Below are 22,984 nucleotides of genomic sequence, written 5' to 3' on the forward strand. Positions count from 1 at the left end.
GTGATCCTCCTGCCTTGGCCTCCCAAAGTGTTGAGATTACAGGCATGAGCCACCACACCCAGCCCTATTTTTTAATAAAACTACCACCCTCAGTCAAGCTAAAGGTCAAAGGTAGATAGATGCTTTCTCTTAATATATCTAAACAGCTCATTTACTCATTTAACCAGTATTTAATAAATGCCTACTTTGTGGCAGGTATGGTTCTAGGTGCTGAGGATACGGCAGTAACAAAACATGAAGCAGGCCGGGCGCGGTGGCTCAAGCCTGTAATCCCAGCACTTTGGGAGGCCGAGACGGGCGGATCACAAGGTCAGGAGATCGAGACCATCCTGGCTAACACAGTGAAACCCCGTCTCTACTAAAAAATACAAAAAACTAGCCGGGCGAGGTGGCGGGCGCCTGTAGTCCCAGCTACTCGGGAGGCTGAGGCAGGAGAATGGCGTAGACCCGGGAGGCGGAGCTTGCAGTGAGCTGAGATCCGGCCACTGCACTCCAGCCTGGGCGACAGAGCGAGACTCCGTCTCCAAAAAAAAAAATAAATAAATAAAATAAACAAAACATGAAGCAGCCCGGCGCTGTGGCTCACACTTATAATCCCAGCACTTTGGGAGGCTGAGGCAGGTGGATCTCTTGAGGTCAAGAGTTCGACACCAGCCTGGTCAACATGGCGAAACCCCGTCTCAACTAAAAACACAAAAATTAGCCAGGCGTGGTGGTGCACACCTGTAATCCCTGTTACTCAGGCAGCCGAGGCAGGAGAGTTGCTTGAACCTGGGAGGCAGAGGTTGGGGTGAACCGAGATTGCACCACTGCATTCCACTGGGTAAGAGTGGACTCTGTCTCAAAATACGAACAAATCCCCCAAAACCATGAAGTTCACATTGCAGTGGGGGAGGATAAGGTAATAAGGTAAATTAGAGGTAATACATGCTAAGGAGAAAAATTAAGCAAAAAAAGGGAAGAGGCAGTTTGGAGAAGACTGTGTATACATAGGGGGGGCCAAAGGTCTCAGTTGACATACAGTAAAGAGCTGAAGGAGGGCCGGGCGCGGTGGCTCAAGCCTGTAATCCCAGCACTTTGGGAGGCCGAGATGGGCGGATCACGAGGTCAGGAGATTGAGACCATGCTGGCTAACACGGTGAAACCCCGTCTCTACTAAAAAGTACAAAAAATTAGCCGGGCGAGGTGGCGGGCGCCTGTAGTCCCAGCTACTTGGGACGCTGAGGCAGGAGAATGGCGTGAACCCAGGAGGCGGAGCTTGCAGTGAGCCGAGATCCAGCCACTGCACTCCAGCCTGGGTGACAGAGCGAGACTCCGTCTCAAAAAAAAAAAAAAAAAGAGCTGAAGGAGGTGAGGGAGGAAGTCATACGGACATGTGAAGGAGGAGGGATCTAGGTAGAGGGAGCAGCAACTGCAAGGGCCTGAAGGCCAACAGAGTGAATAACAGTAGGAGCTAAAGTCAGAGAGCAGTACCAGGGAGCCAGATCCTACAAGCCTTATTATTTTACTTTTACTCCAAGTGAGATGGTAAGCCATGAGAGGGTTCTAAGTGGAGAAAGATCGTGATCTCCCTCCTATTTTACCAAGACCACTGTGGCTGCTGAGTAGACTTAAGTGATGGAAGGCAAAGGTTGAAACTGAGAGACCAATTAACAAGGTTACTGCAATTAAAACAAGTGAGATAGGATTGTGTGGCAAGGCTGGGCGCGGTGGCTCAAGCCTGTAATCCCAGCACTTTGGGAGGCCGAGATGGGCGGATCACGAGGTCAGGAGATCGAGACCATCCTGGGTAACACGGTGAAACCCCGTCTCTACTAAGAAATACAAAAAATAGCCGGGCGAGGTGGCAGCGCCTGTAGTCCCAGCTACTCGGGAGGCTGAGGCCGGAGAATGGCGTGAACCCGGGAGGCGGAGCTTGCAGTGAGCTGAGATCCGGCCACTGCACTCCAGCCTGGGCTACAGAGCGAGACTCCGTCTCAAAAAAAAAAAAAAAAAAAAAAAAAAGGATTGTGTGGCAAAGGCCAAGGTGGAAGTTGTGGTGGTGGTGAGAAAGTGTGGGATTTTGGACTAACATACATATATATATATGTGTGTTTTTGTTTTTTTTTTTTTGAGATGGAGTCTCCCTCTGTCACCCAGGCTGGAGTGCAGTGGCGCAATCTCGGCTCACTGCAAGCTCTGCCTCCTGGGTTCACCGCATTCTTCTGCCTCAGCCTCCCAAGTAACTGGGACTACAGGCACCCATCACTATGCCCAGCTAATTTGTTTTTTTTTTTTTTTTTTTTTTTTTTGGGATGGAGTCTCGCTCCTGGGTTCATGCCATTCTCCTGCCTCAGTCTCCCGAGTAGCTGGGACCACAGGCGCCTGCCACCACACCTGGCTAATTTTTGTGTTTTCGGTAGAGACAGGGTTTCACCATGTTAGCCAGGATGGTCTCAATCTCCTGACCTCGTGATCCGCTCGCCTCGGCCTCCCAAAGTGATGGGATTACAGGCGTGAGCCACTGCACCCGGCTTTTTTTTTTTTTTTTTTTTTTTTTGAGACGGAGTCTCCAGCCCAGGCTGGAGTGCAGTGGCGCGATCTCGGCTGACTGCAAGCTCCGCCTCCTGGGTTCATGCCATTCTCCTGCCTCACCCTCTGAGTAGCTGGGACTACAAGCGCCCACCACCACTCCCGGCTAATTTTTTGTATTTTTAGTAGAGACAGGGTTTCGCCGTGTTAGCCAGGATGGTCTCGATCTCCTGACCTTGTGATCCGTCCGACTTGGCCTCCCAAAGGGCTGGGATTACAGGTGTGAGCCACCGCGCCCAGCTGTATTTTTTTTTTTTTTAGTAGCGATGGGGTTTCACTGTGTTAGCCAGGAGGGTCTAGATCTCTTTTTTTTTTTTTTTTTTTTTTTTTTTTTTTTTTTTGAGACGGAGTCTCGCTCTGTCGCCCAGGCTGGAGTGCAGTGGCCGGATCTCAGCTCACTGCAAGCTCCGCCTCCCGGGTTCACGCCATTCTCCTGCCTCAGCCTCCCAAGTAGCTGGGACTACAGGTGCCCGCCACCTCGCCCGGCTAGTTTTTTTGTATTTTGTAGTAGAGACGGGGTTTCACCGTGTTAGCCAGGATGGTCTCGATCTCCTGACCTCGTGATCCGCCCGTCTCGGCCTCCCAAAGTGCTGGGATTACAGGCTTGAGCCACCGCGCCCGGCCTGGGTCTAGATCTCTTGACCTCGTGATCCGCCCACCTCGGCCTCCCAAAGTGCTGGGATTACAGGCGTGAGCCACCACGTCCAGACTTGGACATAAATTTTGAAAGGCAATAGGATTGGCTAATTAGATATGCGGTGACAAAGAGAGGAAGACTGGGCTGGGTTTGGTGGCTCACGCCTGTAATCCCAACTTTGGGAGGCCGAGGTGAGTGGATCACTAGGTCAGGAGTCCGAGACCAGCCTGACCAACATGGTGAAATCTCCGTCTCTTTTTTTTTTTTTTTTTTGAGACAGAGTCTCGCTCTGTCGCCCAGGCTGGAGTGCAGTGGTGCAATCTCGGCTCACTGCAAGCTCCGCCTCCCGGGTTCACGCCATTCTCCTGCCTCAGCCTCCTGAGTAGCTGGGACTACAGGCGCCCGCCACCGCGCCCGGCTAATTTTTTGTATTTTTAGTAGAGACGGGGTTTCACTGTGGTCTCGATCTCCTGACCTTATGATCCGCCCGCCTCGGCCTCCCAAAGTGCTGGGATTACAGGCTTGAGCCACCGCGCCCGGCCTAATTTTTTTTTTTTGTATTTTTAGTAGAAACGGGGTTTCACCGTGGTCTCGATCTCCTGACCTTGTGATCCGCCCGCCTCGGCCTCCCAAAGTGCTGGGATTACAGGCGTGAGCCACCGCGCCCGGCTGAAATCCCCGTCTCAACTAAAAGTACAAAAATTAGCCAGGCATGGTGGTGCACACCTGTAATCCCAGCTACTCAGGAGGCTGAGGCAGGAGAATCGCTTGAACCCAGGAGGTGGAGAGGCTGCAATGGGCCAAGATTGAGCCACTGCACTCCAGCCTGGACAACAGAGCAAGATTCTGTCTCAAAAAAAAAAAAAGAGAGGAAGACTGTAGAAGTGTTATTTGGGTGGTGGGAATTCAGTAGCTTGATTTTTAGATGTAAGTTTCAAATACCTAGGCTGGGCGCGGTGGTTCACGCCTGTAATCCCAGCACTTTGGGAGGCTGAGGCGGGTGGATCACAAGGTCAGGAGATCGAGACCATCCTGGCTAACACAGTGAAACCTCGTCTCTACTAAAAAATACAAAAAATTAGCTGGGCGTAGTGGCGGGTGCCTGTAGTCCCAGCTACTCGGGAGGCTGAGGCAGGAGAATGGCGTGAACCCGGGATGCAGAGCTTGCAGTGAGCAGAGATTGTGCCACTGCACTCCAGCACTCCAGCCTGGGCGACAGAGCAAGACTCTGTCCAAAAAAAAGGAAATACCTATTAGACATCCAACTGGGTATATATACTAGACAGTTGGATATATGATTCTGGAGTTAAGGGATGAGTCCAGAAAGAAACATAAATTAGGGAGCTGTCAGCGTAGAGATAGTGCAGAAAGTCTTGACACTGAGGGCTGGGCACAGTGGCTCACTCCTATAATCCCAGCACTTTGGGAGGCCCAGCTGGGAGGATCGCTTGAGCGAGTCCAGTACCAGCCTGGGCAACAAAGGAGACTCCATCTCTACAAAAAATAAAAAGCCAGGTTTGGCAGCCCAAGCATGTTGTCCCAGCTATTCAGGAGACTGAGGTGGAAGGATCACTTTGTCCCAGGAGGTTGAGGCTGCAGTGAACCGTAATTGTGCCACTGTACTCTAGCCTTGGGGACACAGCGAGACCCAGTGCCACTAACACACAAGAAAGCCTTGATTGGCCGGGCGCGGTGGCTCAAGCCTGTAATCCCAGCACTTTGGGAGGCCGAGATGGGTGGATCACGAGGTCAGGAGATCAAGACCATCCTGGCTAACATGGTGAAACCCCGTCTCTACTAAAAAATACAAAAAACTAGCCAGGCGAGGTGGCGGGCGCCTGTAGTCCCAGCTACTTGGGAGGCTGAGGCAAGAGAATGGCGTGAACCCAGGAGGCAGAGGTTGCAGTGGGCCGAGATCTGGCCACTGCACTCCAGCCTGGGCAACAGAGCGAGACTCCATCTCAAAAAAAAAAAAAAAAAAAAAAAAAAAGGAAAGCCTTGACATGGAAAGAGATCACCACATTCTTTGTGCCATCTCATCCCTGCCCACTCCATTAGTTGGTGTCCCTAAGCTCAATACTTTCCTTGCTGATCGGAGGCTATACAGTCTGTTGGAAGAGGGCTGGGCTCTCTTGGCTTTGTAACACATTCACACCCATTTGTTTAAAATTTCCAGTGTTTCATGCTTCGGGCCCACAAAGCACAGACAATTTTTTTTTTGTTGTTTTGAGACAGAGTCTCGCTCTGTTGCCTAGGCTGGAGTGCAGTGGTGCGATCTTGGCTCACTGCAAGCTCCCCCTCCCGGGTTCACACCATTCTCCTGCCTCAGCCTCCCGAGTAGCTGGGACTACAGGCGCCCGCCACCACGCCCGGCTAATTTTTTTGTATTTTTAGTAAAGACGGGGTTTCACCACGTTAGATAGGATGGTCTCGATCTCCTGACCTCGTGATCCGCCCGCCTTGGCCTCCCAAAGTGCTGGGATTACAGGCGCGAGCCACCACGCCCGGCCACAGACCCAGCTTTAATGAGAGGTTTTCACATCAGGCCAGAAAATGTCAGTCTTCTCCATCTCCATAGAGATTCTAAAAAGCACACCTCAGACAGAAAAGAAAAACAAGCAATTAAGACTATTTCAGGGCCGGGCACGGTGGCTCACGCCTGTAATCCCACCACTTTGGGAGTCCCAGGCGGGCAGATCACCTGAAGTCAGGAGTTCAAGACCAGCCTGACCAAGGAGAAAGCCTGTCTCTACTAAAAATACTAAATCAGCTGGGCGTGGTAGCGCGTGACTGTAATCTCAGCTACTCGGGAGGCTGAGGCAGGAGAATCACTTGAAGCAGGGAGGCGGAGGTTGCAGTGAGCCGAGACTACACCATTGCACTCCAGCCTGGGCGACAGGGTGAGACTCCGTCTCAAAAAAAAAAAAAAAAAAAGTTTTTTTCACGAGGAATTCTGAGAACTTGTTGGCTCAGTTGCTTGCACATAAAGATGCACATACATGAAGCTGGAGAGATAGGAAGAAGCGCTCAACATAGAACACCCTAAGTATCCCTATCCCTTTCAAGGACTAAATCCCTTCAGAGATTTCCTTTGCTTCAGTCCTTCAAGAGCCTCCCGAAGATGCTAGGAGTTGTTTAAGAAGGCTGGAAGATGGCCGTTGGGAAGGAACTGTTGGTAGCTGGCAATACTTCATCCCAAGGAGGCGGTGGCAATAGCTCCCTGGGCAGCAGACATCATGGATTTTCCTCCCTCTGGGAACCAGAGGTCCCCGAGTTTCTGGTTTGAATCCTTTAGAGACAAAGAACTTCATTATCTCCCATACCCGCGTGGGACTGCTGGGGAGACGGGGTGGAGGGGTTAGACTTCCACCCCCATGAAACACCCGCGGGCTCAAAGAGGAGCCTGGATCCTGACTGGTCCAGGAGGCGTGCGAGGCCGCGGGGCCCCTCCGGCGTGGGCCAGGCGCGTTGCCAAGGTGCCCGAGGAAGGGGCCGCCCGGCGCAGGCCGGGGACGTGAAGCGCTCCGGGTGCTCCCATGTAGGCCACACATAAGCCGCCTGCACCCTCCTTCCTCTCAACTCCATTCTCTCGCGCTTCTTTTTCCCGGGGAGCCTCCGCTTTCCCCTTCTCCCCGCCGCCGCCCTCGCCCTTCTTCCCTCTCCTGACCCTCCCTCAGCTCACCCCTCCCTCGGCAGCCCACCTTCACCCCGCTCCTCCGCGCGCTCCTCGGTCCTCGCCCATCAGCCCCGGCCTCCCCTCGCCGGCCCCCGGCCCCCGCGGTCCCCTCCCTGCCCCCCTCGAGGCGGCGGCGGCCCCTTTCACAATAGCGCGGCCCGCCTCCCTCCTCTCGGCTCCCGGTGCACTCCCGCCCGCTCCCCTCCCCGCGCATGCGTTCTCCGGTCGGCGGCGGCTGCGGCGGTGGCGGCTACGAGCGGCTCCGTTTTTTTAAAGGGAAACGCTGAGGCGCCGGGGGTGACTGTGGGGGAGGGGGACCCTGAGCCGCGGAGACCCCCGGGGGAGGCGACAGACCCCCTCTCCCGGAGTAGGAGGGCTTTGGGCGGACCCAGCCCTCCACCCCCTCCTGAGGAGGAGGGGGGTGGAAATGGAGGCTCGGGGCGGCTGAGGCGAGCTCCGGGGCGGGGGGCCGGGGCGGGGAAGGGGGGGTGCGGGGTGGGGAGACGAGGCGGGCCCGGCCGGGCCAGGGGGGGCCGAAGCGAGCTCCGGGGATGAGCTCGGGGGCGGCTGGGTGCGAGCTCCTGCCTCTGAGGCGAAGGCGGCGGCGGCGGCAGCAGAGGCGGCGGCGAGGCCCCCATGGGCCGGCGGCGGGCCTCAGCCGCGGCCTCCACGTCTCCGCACGCCGGCGGGATGGCGCCCGGGTCCCGGAGGAGCCGCGCTAGCGAAGGCCTGCCGCCGCGCTGCTGAGGCGAGCCCGCCAAACTCCCCTCCCCCCCTTAGTCCTCGACCCCCCGCACCTCGCCCCTTCCCCACCCCCTCCTCCGCCTCGGTGCCCGGCGCTGCTCCGGACCACTATGACCATGAGATCCGCGGTGTTCAAGGCGGCCGCGGCCCCTGCCGGCGGCAACCCTGAGCAGCGACTGGACTACGAGCGGGCTGCGGCGCTGGGCGGGCCCGAGGACGAGCCCGGGGCGGCCGAAGCCCACTTCCTCCCCCGGCACCGTAAGCTCAAGGAGCCGGGGCCCCCGCTGGCCTCCTCCCAGGGCGGGAGCCCCGCGCCTTCCCCGGCCGGCTGCGGCGGCAAGGGCCGGGGCTTGTTACTCCCGGCCGGGGCGGCCCCCGGGCAGCAGGAAGAGAGCTGGGGCGGTTCGGTGCCCTTGCCCTGTCCGCCCCCGGCCACCAAGCAAGCCGGCATTGGGGGGGAGCCCGCCGCAGCCGGCTGCAGCCCCCGGCCCAAGTATCAGGCGGTGCTGCCCATTCAGACGGGCTCTCTCGTGGCGGCGGCCAAAGAGCCTACGCCCTGGGCTGGGGACAAGGGTGGGGCGGCCTCCCCCGCTGCCACCGCCTCGGACCCGGCGGGACCCCCACCACTACCTCTGCCCGGGCCGCCACCCCTCGCGCCCACCGCCACCGCCGGGACCCTGGCGGCCAGCGAGGGCAGATGGAAGAGTATGAGGAAGAGCCCTCTCGGGGGTGGTGGCGGCTCGGGAGCTTCCAGTCAGGCCGCCTGCCTCAAACAGATCCTTCTGCTGCAATTGGACCTCATCGAACAGCAGCAGCAGCAGCTGCAGGCCAAGGAAAAGGAGATCGAGGAGCTGAAGTCAGAGAGAGACACGGTACGGGAGGGGTTAATCTGCATTCGGGCCGAGGAGCGAGTTGTGCGCATGCTCGGGGGAAGGGGGCTGTAGGAGGTTAAGGCACCCCCGGGTTAAGGGTAAAGGAGGTTGGCCACCGGCAAAGGAGTATCTTAGGCTCTGGGTCTCTGAGAGTCAGGCTCACAGACACGTTGGGTTGGAGGGAAGGGTTAAAGGGCAACCTCCCAGGGGGAAGGGGAGGGGTTTCAGGTGCCAAAGGGTTAATTTAAAATGACAGCCCCAGACGTGTGGGAAAGATGTTTAGTGGGAAAAGACCTGATCTCTGAGGGGTTAAAAATGAAAGGGTGGGGTGTAGGTGTTGTGGCCTTATGGAAGGGTTAAATTAAAGAGCTATTGCGTTAGAAATGCACGGTGGAGGAGAGGGTTGTAGCAAGCAGCTGTTGCTCTCACCACTGCTGCAGCATCTTTAGATAGGAGGGCAGTAGGCCTTTTAGTGGGCACAGGGGTAGAGGTGATTTATATGGAATCCTATTTTAGTTTTCTTAAATGATATTAAGAGAAGCACTGCCTTTGATTTCAGACAGCTTTTAATAGGAACCTGAGTTCTAATACATGACCCACTGACCAGGTCCCTTGTATAAGCATGGTGTTTGAAGCTGGAAGATTTTAGGGCATCAGGGGAAAGTAAGCTTATTAAATGTATTAAATATACCTCCCCATCCTTGTTTTAGAATCTTAGGGAGTAGGAAAGTCGTTTATTATTTCTTTACTTCTGAGTAGCTTGGACGACACAGGCTTGTTTTTACTGCAACAGTAGTTAAGGGCACCTCCGCGTTAAAACATATTCCTTCAGATATGAGGGAATCTGGGGTGGGGGGTATTACTGTGCTAGCATACCTTACAGCTGCTTAAAAATAAACATGGTTTCTACAATTGTTGTGTTCAGGCTGCAGCAATCTCTCTTTCCCTCTCTCCCTCCCTCTCTCTCTCTCCCTTTCTCTCTCTCTGTGTCTGTCTCTCTAAGAGCTCTCTCCCTCCCTCCCCGCCGTCCTCATCTCTCCCTCTCTCCTCTTTCTGGCGTCGTGTGCGCTAAGAGCTGAGCAAGGGAGCAGGCGGCTATTCATTTTGTTTGCTTTCCAAATGAATCGCATCGGGTGGCTGTTTTATTGGAGAATGCATTCTGCAAGGTGGATTGGGAGCTGGGGCAGGTCTCATTAAAATATCTCATGGTGTTGATTTGTGGAAGTTACTCAACATGGAGGTGGCACTGCTCAGACTGTACTGCAGTCTAGGGGTGTGATGGTACCGTAATTACAACAGATCATATCCTTCTATGGGGGGGAGTGGGAAGACAAGGACCAGTGAAGGAGAAAAAATCAAGGAAATGTCACCCACAAACGGTGGTTAAGGGCTGTGAATCAAAACATATACAAGGAGATGAAATGAGAGTATGGCTGATGGGGGGTTCTCTGCTGATTATGGAGGTTTCTGCTCAGTTCCTGAGGTAATGGCCCCTTTGCAGGCTTTCCTAGTCAGGAAAAGTGGGGTGAGTTAAGGATAGAGTGTCAGAACTTGGTACTCACTGCTTCTGTTGTGTATTGCAATTTTAATGTTGCTTAAGCTTGTTTCACTTATTCCAGTTGTTGTTTGGCCTTGTCTGAAATCTATGCAATGAATGTAATGAAGGCAGCATTAATATCACTGTCTAACCCAGATAAAATTCTTGTAATAGAGTATAAGTAGCACAACACCTTTTCTCAAAACTAAACTAACACAAAGTTTTCAATGATAATAGACTTCCATTTTCTGTTTAGATTTTTAGTCCTTTTAATTAAAACTAAGGAACTTTGATTTTAATAAATATTTAGATGAATAGGTATAATTTTTTGTGTTACCTCAAATACAAAGCAATGTGTGTATGTCATGATGGTTGGAATTTATGGGTACTGATTTCTATTTTCCAAATGAAATGTTCATTGTTTTAAAAGTACCCCCTCCCACACATACCCCTTTCAAGTAACACTGCCATTCCTGGTACCACTGTATGAGCTCTTAATTCCTTCTCAATGTACTGTTTGCACTTTTCTGTTGTGCATAGAGTTTTGGGGTAGAAGTAGAGAGGATAGAATTTGGACAATCTTAGGGCCTCTTAAAAGAACATGTAGGCTGGGCATGGTGGCTCAAGCCTGTAATTCCAGCACTTTGGGAGGCCTAGGCGGGTGGATCACGAGGTTAACACTGCCATTCCTGGTAGCACTGTATGAGCTCTTAATTCCTTCTCAATGTACTGTTTGCACTTTTCTGTTGTGCAGAGAGTTTTGGGGTAGAAGTAGAGAGGATAGAATTTGGACAATCTTAGGGCCTCTTAAAAGAACATGGAGGCTGGGCATGGTGGCTCAAGCCTGTAATTCCAGCACTTTGGGAGGCCTAGGCAGGTGGATCACGAGGTCAAGAGATAGAGACCATCCTGGCCAACATGGTGAAACCCTGTCTCTACTAAAAATACAAAAATTACCCAGTGTGGTGGTGGGCGCCTGAAATACCAGCTACTCGGGAGGCTGAGGCAGGGGAATTGCTTGAACGCGGGGTGGAGGTTGCAGTGAGCCATTGCACTTCAGCCTGGGTGACAAGAGCAAAACTCCATCTCAAAAAAAAAAAAAGAATATGTATACAATTAATTCTGGAAACTCCCAAACCAACTTGGAACCACAAGGATAGCAGTAGCAGAGACCATGCCATTAAAAGGCATGTTATGGTCCCTCCCAGTGGAGAGGATCTCCTTACAGAAGAATGAACTACAAATTCCCCCATGCCTCTTCCCATCTAGTTTGGCCTTTAAAATTAAACAGTATACCTTGTCTTTTCTTTTTTGTTTAAGGGAAACTGTTCAAATTAATGTCTGCCTATTTAAAAAGTTGAGTTGATGTGGTCCATAGAAAGAGGCAGAAGACTATATGATTCCTAAATGGGGCTAAGTATCTGTGTGTTTAATTTTTTATGTGTTAAGTCTGCATTTTGCTACTCTCTCTTTTAGCTCCTTGCTCGGATTGAACGTATGGAAAGGCGGATGCAGCTGGTAAAGAAGGATAACGAGAAAGAAAGGCACAAGCTGTTTCAGGGCTATGAAACTGAAGAGAGAGAGGAAACAGAGCTATCTGAGAAAATTAAACTGGAGTGCCAGCCGGAGCTTTCTGAGACATCCCAGACTCTGCCTCCCAAGCCTTTCTCATGTGGGCGGAGTGGAAAGGGACATAAAAGGTGTGCTGATAACTTTGTTTGATGAGGACACTTGTTACTAGTGATTGAGAGTAGGGGATTATTGGGATTTATGAATTTGTTTTATAGCAGTCATAACTTGCTTTAGAAGTCTTCTATGCTGAGGGCCGGGTGTGGTGGTTCACACCTGTAATCCCAGCACTTTGGGAGGCCGAGGTGGATGGATCATGAGGTCAGGAGATTGAGCCCATCCTGGCCACCATGGTGAAACCCCGTCTCTACTAAAAATACAAAAAATTAGCCAGGCATGCTGGCGGGTGCCTGTAGTCCCAGCTACTCGGGAGGCTGAGGCAGGAGAATCACTTGAACCCGGGAGGCGGACGTTACAGTGAGCCAAGATTGCGCCACTGCACTCCAGCCTGGCAACAGAACGAGACTCCATCAAAAAAATTTTTTTTAAAGTATTCTGTGCTGAGAAACTATCTTGAAACATTCTTATGCGGACTGTAAAAGTCTGCTTAGGAGTATTTTGGTCACAGTAATAATTATTGAATGCAGGCCGGGCGCGGTGGCTCAAGCCTGTAATCCCAGCACTTTGGGAGGCCGAGGCGGGTGGATCACGAGGTCAGGAGATCGAGACTATCCTGGCTAACATGGTGAAACCCCGTCTCTACTAAAAATACAAAAAACTAGCCGGGCGTGGTGGCGGGCGCCTGTAGTCTCAGCTACTTGGGAGGCTGAGGCGGGAGAATGGCGTGAACCCGGGAGGCGGAGCTTGCAGTGAGCCGAGATCACGCCACTGCACTCCAGCCTGGGAGACACAGTGAGACTCCGTCTCAAAAAAAAAAAAAAAATAGTTATTGAATGCAGCTTACATCATAAAAAGAATGGACAACAAGTGTGACAGCTGAGTTTCTTAAAACTATAGCAATTCACTTCAAGTTAGGAAGTGTTAAATTCCTTCATTGTGTTGTGCACTGGTAGACATAGAAAAGTAAAATAGAGGCCAGGCGTGGTGGCTCATGCCTGTAATCCCTTTGAGAGGGCAAGGTGGGGAGGGAGGGATCACTTGCGCCTAGGAGTTTGAGACCAGCCTGGGCAACATAGTGAGACCTCACTTTTACAAAAAATCCAAAAATTAGCCGGGCCTGGAGGTATGCACCTGTAGTCCCAGCTACTCAGGAGGTTGAGGCCGTGAGCCTGGCAGGTTGAGGCTACAGTGAGCTGTTATTGTACCACTGCACACTGCACTCCAGCCTGGGTGACAGAGTGATACCCTGTTTCAGTTTTTAAAAAAAGGTAAAATGGAACTGTCCTTGGACTCAGAGAAATTAGCCCAACTGTAAGGATGGGCATACATTTTGAAAACTCAGAATTCAAATGCAGTAAAATATGTAGATGTACAACACCTGATATAAACTAAGGTTTATTGTTTGTTTGTTTGTTCTGTCACCCAGGCTGGGGTGCAAGTGTCGCCAACATGGCTCACTTCATCTTCCACCTCTTGAGCTCAAGTGGTCCTCCTACTTCAGCCTCCCATGTAGCTAGGACCATAGGCACTCACCACCATGCTTGGCTAACTTTTTTTATTTTTTTATAGAGACAGGCTCTCACTTTGTTTCCCAAGCTGATCTCGAACTCCTGGGCTCAAGTGATCCTCCCACCTCGGCCTCCCAGAGAGCTGGGATTACAGACATTAAACTAAGTTTTGTAAGATGCAGGGATATTAAAAATTATTCTGGGTTAGAATTGTGAAACTTTAAGTAGGAAATCAGTCTTGAAAAAGAAGTATAGCCGGGCACGGTGGCTCACACCTGTAATCCCAGCACTTTGGGAGGCCAAGGCAGGCGGATCACGAGGTCATGAGATTGAGACCATCCTGGCTAACATGGTGAAACCCTGTCTCTACGAAAAATAAAAAAATTAGCTGGGTGTGGTGGCACATACCTGTAGTCCCAGCTACTCGGGAGGCTGAGGCAGGAGAATCGTTTGAACCCAGGAGACAGAGGTTGCACTGAGCTGAGATCGCGCCACTGCACTCCAGCCTGGGCAGCAGGGTGAGACTCCGTCTCAAAAAAAAAAAAGGAGTATAAAATTTAGGTTGGTAAAGAGGAAGGGAGATGACTTCCTTGAGATGTGGTAGGGGAAGAAGGGAGGAAGAAAGAGGCTAGAGAATGCCAGCAGACAGCAAGAAAAAGGAAATAAAAGTTATAATTAATGTGGTACAGGGTTGGGGGGAAAAGGAAAGAGACTGATCTCTGGGTTACAGGAAATAGGTGCACCTAATGTAGTGGGTTGTAGTGGTACCTAATGATGTTGGCTAAAGGACCTTGAATATTCTTCTTTTTTTTTTTTTCTTGAGACGGAGTCTCACTCTGTCGCCCAGGCTGGAGTGCAGTGGCGTGATCTCAGCTCACTGCAACCCCTGCCTCCCAGGGTTAAGCAATTCTCCTGCCTCAGCCTCCCAAGTAGCTAGGATTACAGGCATGCGCCACCACGCCCAACTAATTTTTGTATTTTTTTTAGTAGAGACGGGGTTTCACCATGTTGACCAGGCTGGTCTCGAACTGCTGACCTCAAGTGATCCGCCCACATCGGCCTTCCAAAGTGCTGGGATTACAGGCGTGAGCCACTGCACCTGGTGGACCTTGAATATTCTTAAGCATGAAAACTCCTTATTCAACAAACATTTACTGGCCAGGTGCGGTGGCTCATGCTGGTAATCCCGGCACTTTGGGAGGCCTAGGTGGGTGGATCACCTGAGGCCAGGTGTTCGAGACCAGCCTGACCAATATGGTGAAACCCTGCCTTTACTAAAAATACAAAAAAAATTAACCAGGTATGGTGGTATATGCCTGTAATCCCAGCCACTTGGAAGGCTGAGATAGGAGAATTGCTTGAACCTGGGAGGCAGAGATTGCAGTGAGCTGAGATCATGCCACTGCACTCCAGCCTGGGTGACAGAGCAAGACTCTGTCTCAAAAAACAAAACAAAACAAAATAAAATTTACTAATGGCCTATTTTATATACTGCTAAGCCTGGGCTGTTCCTGCTCATGACTGCCAAATGAACACCAGACATTTAGGTACCTGAATACTTGTCATTTTGGGGCAAAATAACCAGTTTATTCTTTTGCTCCAGAATGTATTCAAATTAGATTTTATTCAAGTGTCAATATATTTTATAATGTTTTCTTCCCTATCTAATAGGAAATCCCCATTTGGAAGTACAGAAAGAAAGACTCCTGTTAAAAAGCTGGCTCCTGAATTTTCAAAAGTCAAAACAAAAACTCCTAAGCACTCTCCTATTAAAGAGGAACCCTGTGGTTCCTTATCTGAAACTGTTTGTAAACGTGAATTGAGGAGCCAAGAAACCCCAGAAAAGCCCCGGTCTTCAGTGGACACCCCACCAAGACTCTCCACTCCCCAAAAGGGACCCAGCACCCATCCCAAGGAGAAAGCCTTCTCAAGTGAGATAGAAGATTTGCCGTACCTTTCCACCACAGAAATGTATTTGTGTCGTTGGCACCAGCCTCCCCCATCACCGTTACCATTACGGGAATCCTCTCCAAAGAAGGAGGAGACTGTAGCAAGTAAGGCATAGAGAACACTTGCTCTTATACCCTAGTGGTGGCGGTCAAGCTAACAAGTGTGAAAATGCCTTTGGCATTTTTAAAAAAGTGCAATCAATAAAGCAGAGTTCTGTCAAGAATGAGTAAGTTAACAGCCAGAGACAGACACTGTGCAGGCATTGCAAATAGATGGAATTACAGCAAAATGTGCTCAATGTATTTGCCTGCTTACAACACTGGGAGATGTGTTTGCCAGTAAGTTGCTCATCACAAGAGCACCAGACTTGGGGGTGTAATCTCCGGCAACTTGCATGCCCTCTGAAAGAAGGGTTTTCTGTGCTGTGAAATGCATAGAACTATACTTTGCCATGCACGACTGTTCCTGCAATTGATATTGTGTGAAATCTGGGAGGGTGGTCTTTGGGTGTTCTCAGGGGCCAATGGTAATTTTTGGGTTGGGGAGCCAGCTTGTGGTGGGGAATTTTCACCTGGGCCTCCGCTCTTTAACTATATAAACATTTATCTGTATATCTATGTCCCTGTCTGGGGGGCAGGAGGAATCTGCCAAAGACCAACAGTCTTACTTTATCTTACTATACTTCACAAAGGTTCTAAAATGTGAAGAGTTTACTTGGATTGCAGTAGCCCATTGGTTGTTCATATATTTAAATAAAATGGTCTACAAACTATTTTTCAAACAATAAGGACTATCTTGGGATATCTGAGCTGCTTGGGGAGGGTGTGGGGTGTGGGACCTTGGTCTTCATTCCCTTTTTTTTCGTTTATGGCTTCCACACAGAGATGCTCCCCTATCTTCTACATCAACCAGTAACTGGAATGTGCCTTCAATCATGTAATATTAGTCTATGTTAGTCACTGCGGTTACTCTGGGGTAATGGTTGGGGAGGCCTTCTAGGATAGAGCCGCAGTCCCAAGTTTCTACCACTGTGTCTTGCCTAGCAGGATGGGGATAGAAATCCATTCCAGTGAGACAAGAGCATTCTCCAGGCTTTGTTTGGCTGTTTTGGTGACAAAATTAAGTGGGAAAGCTAGATTAGTCATCTTAATGATCTAACCTCTATTAGGCCTCACACTTGAGTACATTAGATCAGGATCCTGATCTAGATTCAGATTTTTGTTGGTTCAGTCAGTTGAACAGGTTCTTCCTTAATGGTTAACCTTTTTTGCTGCCATGGCAATGCTGCGTAACAACTTAAGAGAAACGTGAAGCAACTTCCCATCCGGGATTGGGTAATGGCTTGGTCCAGAGCTGTTCTGTGTGACTGGCTATTTTTGAAAATCCTGTCTTCCCTAGTACAGACAATTTCAAACACCTCTGAGATTGTGGGCATAGTGAAACAAAGGAATCTGATTGGGGAGATCCCAGCCCCTTGAGGAGCCTGAGTTGTGAATAAACATGTGAATCCTTATTCTTGTTGCCCCTATCTCAAGAGGAAGGCTCAATGGCTTGTTCTAGGGGAGCCAAAGTTTTTGTGCATGTTGTTCAGGCTGGACCAGCAAGGTAGTTTGTTTGGAGGGAGGAGGGAGCTGTTTAAGAAGACTACATATGTAAGTTTTGAGAACACTGATCTTTTATTTGAAAAATAGGGTCAACTTTTACTCACCTGCCATGTTCTGAGTTTAAGGTTTGATATCCTTGGCCATCAACTGTTGCAGGGAAACCACCCTAAATAATGAAGAAAAGAAGTCGTCTCAGTGTAAAAAAAAAAAGTGGTGGGCTTATTTTCTTTTCTTTTGTCTGTTGTTCCCTCTTCCCCTCCCCCAGAGAGAAATTCTCAAAAGAACAACTCAAAAAACAAAATGGCTTCCTAGTGAGAACTTCAGTGATGATCCTTTCCTCCATTTGGGGTATGGGCTTTTTTTCTTTTTACACTGAGATTATTCTTCTTTCCTGCATTATTTAGGGTGTCTGATGCCATCAAGTGTTGCAGGAGAAACTTCAGTCTTGGCTGGTGAGTAGAATAGGAATTGTGCTGGCTGGGCCTGGGGTGGGGGTTGGTGGGATGGTGGATGGTTGGGAGCTGCATTCCCCATCCACTGGATGTGGGAGAGCGAGATTTCTTGGTGTATGATTGATTACACTACTATAGACTTCAAAATGACAACAAATTTCAGTTGTTTTTCAGGAACTGCTATAGCATCCATTATATGAATTGTCAGGTATTGGTTTAGGGTTTTTGTGATCCTGAGTTTGGCAGACTGCAATGGCATTTTAGGTTCTTTTATACCATAGCAAGGACACTGAATATGGCTTCAGGGAGGCCATAGAATGGATTCCTATCACTTGGTAACTTTGTCTCATCTGGGGAGAGACCTCTTATCCTAGTGAATAGTTGTGCGACTTTAGATTTAAGGGTGGTTCCACCCCTCCTCCCTTTCTTTTTCTCTCTTTTTTTTTTTTCAGTTCCTTCTTGGAGGGACCACTCAGTAGAGCCTCTAAGGGACCCAAATCCTTCAGACCTTTTGGAGGTAGGTAACCAAGAGCAGTCAATTGAAGAGAGTAAGAGATTAAATAGAACATGAGGGTATAACTTGAAAATGTCATAGTACTATGGATGAATTAAATAGAATTTTAAGGCCAGACAGAAACTTGAGAAATTATCTGGTCCAGCTCCTTCATTTTATAGATGAAAAAACAGGTCCAGAGTAGTTAAGTGATTGATTAAAAAATAAATAGCTAGGTAGTGTTCAAAATAGATTTTTTTTTTTTTTGAGACGGAGTCTCGTTCTGTCGCCCAAACTGGAGTACAGTGGCCGGATCTCAGCTCACTGCAAGTTCTGCCTTTCGGGTTCACGCCATTCTCCTGCCTCAGCCTCTCGCGTAGCTGGGACTATAGGCGCCCGCCACCTCGCCCAGCTAGTTTTTTTGTATTTTTTAGTAGAGACGGGGTTTCACAGGGTTAGCCAGGATGGTCTCGATCTCCTGACCTTGTGATCCGCTTGTCTCGGCCTCCCAAAGTGTTGGGATTACAGGCTTGAGCCACCGCGCCCAGCCCAAAATAGATTTTATGCTAAGTAGAAAAGTCAGGGCTGGGTGCGGTGGCTCATGCCTATAATCCCAGCACTTTGGGAGGCTGAGGCAGGTAGATCACCTGAGGTCAGGAGTTAGAGATCAGCCTGGCCAATGTGGTGAAACCCTGTCTCTACTAAAAATACAAAAATTAGCCAGGCTTTGTGGTGCACGCCTGTAATCCCAGCTATTTGGGAAGCTAAGACAGGGAGAATTGCTTGAACCTGGGAGGTGGAGGTTGCAGTGAGCCAAGGTCGCACTACTGCACTCCAGCGTGGGTGACAGAGTGAGACTCCATCAAAAAAAAAAAAAAAAAAAAAAAAAAAAAAAAGCATGTACCCCTCAGCCATAAAATTGTATATTCTAAGCTCATTTGACTCTTAAAGTTTTGATTATTTTAAGGTCAGATTCCTACAAAGTATGGAGGCGAGGAGAGTTTATGGCAGTCTGGGGGTTTTAGTTTGATGTGGTGTTTACCTTGGAAAGTTAGGAAATGATTTTGAAATTTGGAGATTCTAAAAGGGTGTGGATGGGGAAAGGAGTATGTGTTTTGTTGATTCTGTTACCAGGAGGTTCCCATACTATCCATGGAACCCACAGACTCAGGTAGAACTGGAAGGTGAAAGATTTTACATTCCTGGAAGCTGGAAATTAGTATATGTGTGTAACTAATAATACATGGTGATAAATAGCTTATCAGCTGCTTTTCTTTACACAGAACCTGGATGACAGTGTGTTTTCGAAGCGGCATGCAAAACTGGAGCTGGATGAGAAGAGAAGGAAAAGGTGAGGCCAGAGATGCCCATCCTGGAAACAACTGAGCCCTAGGACCTAGGACAGAGGATCAGGGAACCTGACCTCCCTCTTTCATGCTGTGGAGAATCTTGGGGCACTTAACACTCTTACATTACTGGCTTCCCAGTTGGTTGAATATCTTAGTTGGAAATGGTAGTTGTTGTAGGAAAACATGTTTGGCCTCTTTTTGTGTATGACCTTCCTCAGTTCTACTTTCTGTGGAACACCAACACATGATCTAGGCAGTAGGCTTAAAACAGCACTCCTTTAACCAGGCAGGCATTTCTCTTTACCCTGTCTAGAGGAGTCAGCAGGAGTCTTCCTACCATCTGGATTGTGTGAGTTGTTTTTATAGAGCAGGTTTTGCGTAAACAGTAATGTTGGGTTTGTTTGTTTTGTTTGGTTTGTTTTTCCCAGATGGGATATTCAGAGGATCAGGGAACAAAGAATTTTACAGCGACTGCAGCTCAGAATGTATAAAAAGAAAGGAATTCAGGAATCTGAGCCTGAGGTTACCTCATTTTTCCCTGAGCCAGATGATGGTAAGTTGTGTCCATCTAAAAGAATAGGTTTTTCAAAGAAGGAGGAGGGTGCAAGGCTCCAGGGTACAACTTGCTCTGAATGAATGAAGTGTATTTTGGAGCAGATATAACTTCTAGACATTTCCCATCTATATTACTAATAAGCTCCTGTTTGACTTTCTCCCATAGTTGAAAGTTTGATGATTACCCCCTTCTTGCCTGTTGTAGCATTTGGACGACCATTACCAAAATTAACTCCACAGTAAGTATACGTTTTTTTCCTCCCCTTCCAGGTAACCTACACATCCCTCTCAGACTTCATGGAAGCCTAGATATGAGGTGGAACCAGGTGGCTTAGGGATAGCCATGGGTCTTTGACAGAAATGAGGCTACCTGGGCAACGAGCTTTTGTAGTAAGATTCCCAAGCCAATAATTAGAAGGATTGCTTTTTGAGATAGAAGTAGATGATTCCATCACTTTAATGGTACACAGTTGTTCTGGCTTTGAGGCAGGAAAGACACTCCAAACTAGTCAGAGATAGGAGTGATAAGGGACATAGTGACATTTTTGTAGTTGCTATCACGTCCACACTGAATCCCTTCTAGTCTTGCAAGTTCATTTCTTCATCCTCTTTTGCCAGGAATTTTGAGCTACCCTGGTTGGATGAGCGTAGCCGATGCAGGTTGGAGATCCAGAAGAAGCAAACACCTCACCGGACGTGTAGGAAATAGCTGTGCTGGCAAGAACCTTGTCTTCAGATAGTTGTAGCATGCCATTCCAGAGAGTGGCAGAGACCTGTATATGTGACCTTTGTCCTCACATATGTTATCACTCGCTGATAATACCCTTTCATACTCCCTTGACTTTGTTTTCATCACTCTGATTTCACAAAAACTCTTCCATTTGGCTATTTGTGAGTTATGGAGGGTGATTGGGATTTCTTTTCCCTTTTGTGGGAAATGGGCTCTCAAGCTAAAGCTATAGGCTGGCAGATTCAGAAGTTTCAGGGGTCTGTTTCTATACATTTGCCTATGTTAAAGGGGTAAAAGGGCTCTCTTCATTAGACATGTGGAAGATGAAGCAACCCCTTCCTTTAGAACTGTGCCTGCATGGCACTCTTCTCACCCTGGTACACCCTCCTTATAGTGGGTATAGTGATTTTTAACCCTAAAACAAAACAAACAACCTCACCATGAGCTTTAGGACCAGATGAGGAATGACAAGTGAAGCGATGAAGCAAGCCATCTTCACAGAGTATAAAAGACATCGGAGAGTTGGTAGATAACTGTGAAGATAGTTCTCTTAAAACTATTCTGTGATACAGTCATGTGGAAAGGGATGTTTGGCTGTGATTGTTTTCTCAGTTAATGGGTAACTGAATTTCTTTACCCCTCAAAAAACAAAATATTTGGAAAAGAAAGTGGGGATGGTTAGTTTCAGAACAAGTTACAGCTGTAAACAAAAGCAGTTAGCATTTGGGATGGCATGCCAAAACCTGTATAGATGTCCTTGTATCACATCACTTCTCAAGTATTCCTTCATTGGGCTTCATCCTTTTAGCTGGGCTCTTGGTGGTGGGATAGAGACTTAGGGAGGGTAGAGGGAGAGTGTGGAAATAGGTGCTTCCTTTGGCTGGCAAATGTCTACATCTTGAAACAAACAGATGTACCTAATGAGCTTCTCCATTCACTTTGTAAAAATAAGATTTGTATGTGTACCATCTTGGTCCTCTCCCCTCCCCCATTTTGTTAAAATATCAGGATAGCACTCCCAGGCCACTTTGGTCTCAGTGTAAGATCCCTATTAACTATCTGAAAGGAAAATAGAGCCAAGACCTCTGGTCTCAAATATATAGGAATTGCCTTTCTTTAGTCTTCAGGACTATTGTGTGAAAACAAGTAGGGGTCTAATCTCCTAGAAGGTAGGGGCTTTTATCCTTAAAGAGAATATGTCCCCAGATTATTAGCACTTTTAGAGGAGAAGCCAAGGTATGTAGGGTGTGTGGCTGGCCCATCAGTGGAGCACGAGAGAGAATGGGATACCATTGTGGGAAGAGAAAAGTTCCTCAGGGGCCTCCCACTGCTAAAGCTTTTTGTGAGATGTTGATCTGTGCTTCCTGGATTTGACTTTTAAAGGAATTATTCTGGCAGCACATGTAGTATTCTTGGATGATCTTGCTGCTCTTATTTCTCCTTTTGTGTGTGTGTGTGTGTGGCTATGGGTTTTCATTTGTAACTCCATCTGCTTAGGAGAGTGGGCTCTCTATAAGGGAACCTGCTGTAAACTTCATTGCAGCAAGGATGTAGAGAGAAATAGGACTTAATTCCACTAGGGGCTCTCATCTCACACCTTAAGGAGAAGGAGATTTCTAGAAAAATTGGGCCAGATTTTCTTTGTTCTCCATCATTTTAATGTGGCAGGATGTTCAATTTTTCTTACTCTTACCTATGTTATATTTCTTTATAACGTGTCCAAAAAGAAGAAAGACGCAATGTGTCTCTTAACTTTGTTCTTTGATCCCTCTCAGTTTCTTCTTGATTTCAGCATGTGTCAGATTCCTAATTTTGGATATGAGTTAGCAAATTTAACCATTATGTTTGTGCCCTACCCAGGGGACTCCCCAGTTTCTGACTTGAAGTAGACTGAGAAGAATCCACGAGGTGCTATTTGGCCAGACTTAAGTAGATTCTATTTCCTTGGTTCTCCCTCTCCCTGAGGACCTCTTATTTTATTGTCCCCTCTTCTAGGTTAATTCTCCTTTGATTTGACTTTGTTGAGAAGGAGGTTGGAGAGTAGATTAGCAAAGTTCCAAGTGCAAAATTACAGTGTGTTAGAGTGTGGGGGGAAAATTAGTCTTATTTTTCCCTACATGGGATACAACACTGTGAATTCAATCTTCAACTGAAGGCCCTGCAGTTCTCCTAAAACATAGTTGTTTGTTTTTCTTTAACAAAGTTTAAGCTAGTGTTAATAAATTAAAAAAAAAATTGCTTGTCTGTCTACTTCAGCTTTGTTTTATGCCCATTTCATATTGTTGTCTGTGTTGTAATTCATAACTTTTGATACCATTTCTGATGTGTAAAATTGGTTGTCTTGTAAATATCTTATAAAGAGTTCAATTGTAAATAAACTATTGTGGCTGTTAATTTTTGAACTTCTGCTTCAATTTATTATATTTATTGGCAAACATTAAACAATTCTGCTTGTATATTTGAAACATTGGAAAAAGAAATCCATTTCCACAATAAAAAAGAGTAACACATTATTTTCCCCTTTATATAAGATACTCACTTTCATTTGTATATAAGTAGAATGTATGTTTCATCCTTCTCAATTGTCTAGTGTGCTTCCTTAAGTATAATCAGCAAC

The 22,984-nt window shown here is 48.2% G+C and overlaps 2 protein-coding genes across 3 annotated transcripts in view; both read left to right on the forward strand.

The window, feature by feature from the left end:
• The window catches only part of CASC3 (CASC3 exon junction complex subunit), a 113,620-nt gene that overhangs the window by 51,842 nt on the left and 38,794 nt on the right, over window positions 1–22,984 (forward strand). The gene's annotated exons all lie outside the window — the stretch shown is intronic.
• On the forward strand, window positions 7,097–22,761 carry MSL1 (MSL complex subunit 1). 2 transcript variants are annotated; one of them, XM_050762667.1, is made up of 9 exons: window positions 7,097–8,500; window positions 11,514–11,737; window positions 14,906–15,288; window positions 17,193–17,240; window positions 17,693–17,757; window positions 19,017–19,084; window positions 19,511–19,635; window positions 19,804–19,876; window positions 20,256–22,761. In XM_050762667.1, exons 1-9 carry the CDS (start codon window positions 7,739–7,741, stop codon window positions 20,344–20,346), a joined length of 1,839 nt encoding a protein of 612 aa, XP_050618624.1. In that variant the 5' UTR covers window positions 7,097–7,738; the 3' UTR covers window positions 20,347–22,761. The 2 variants fall into 2 exon arrangements, with proteins under 2 accessions (XP_050618624.1, XP_050618625.1); XM_050762668.1 differs by lacking the exon at window positions 17,193–17,240.

This window comes from Macaca thibetana, chromosome 16 (assembly GCF_024542745.1).
Source record: "Macaca thibetana thibetana isolate TM-01 chromosome 16, ASM2454274v1, whole genome shotgun sequence".
NCBI lineage: Eukaryota > Metazoa > Chordata > Mammalia > Primates > Cercopithecidae > Macaca > Macaca thibetana.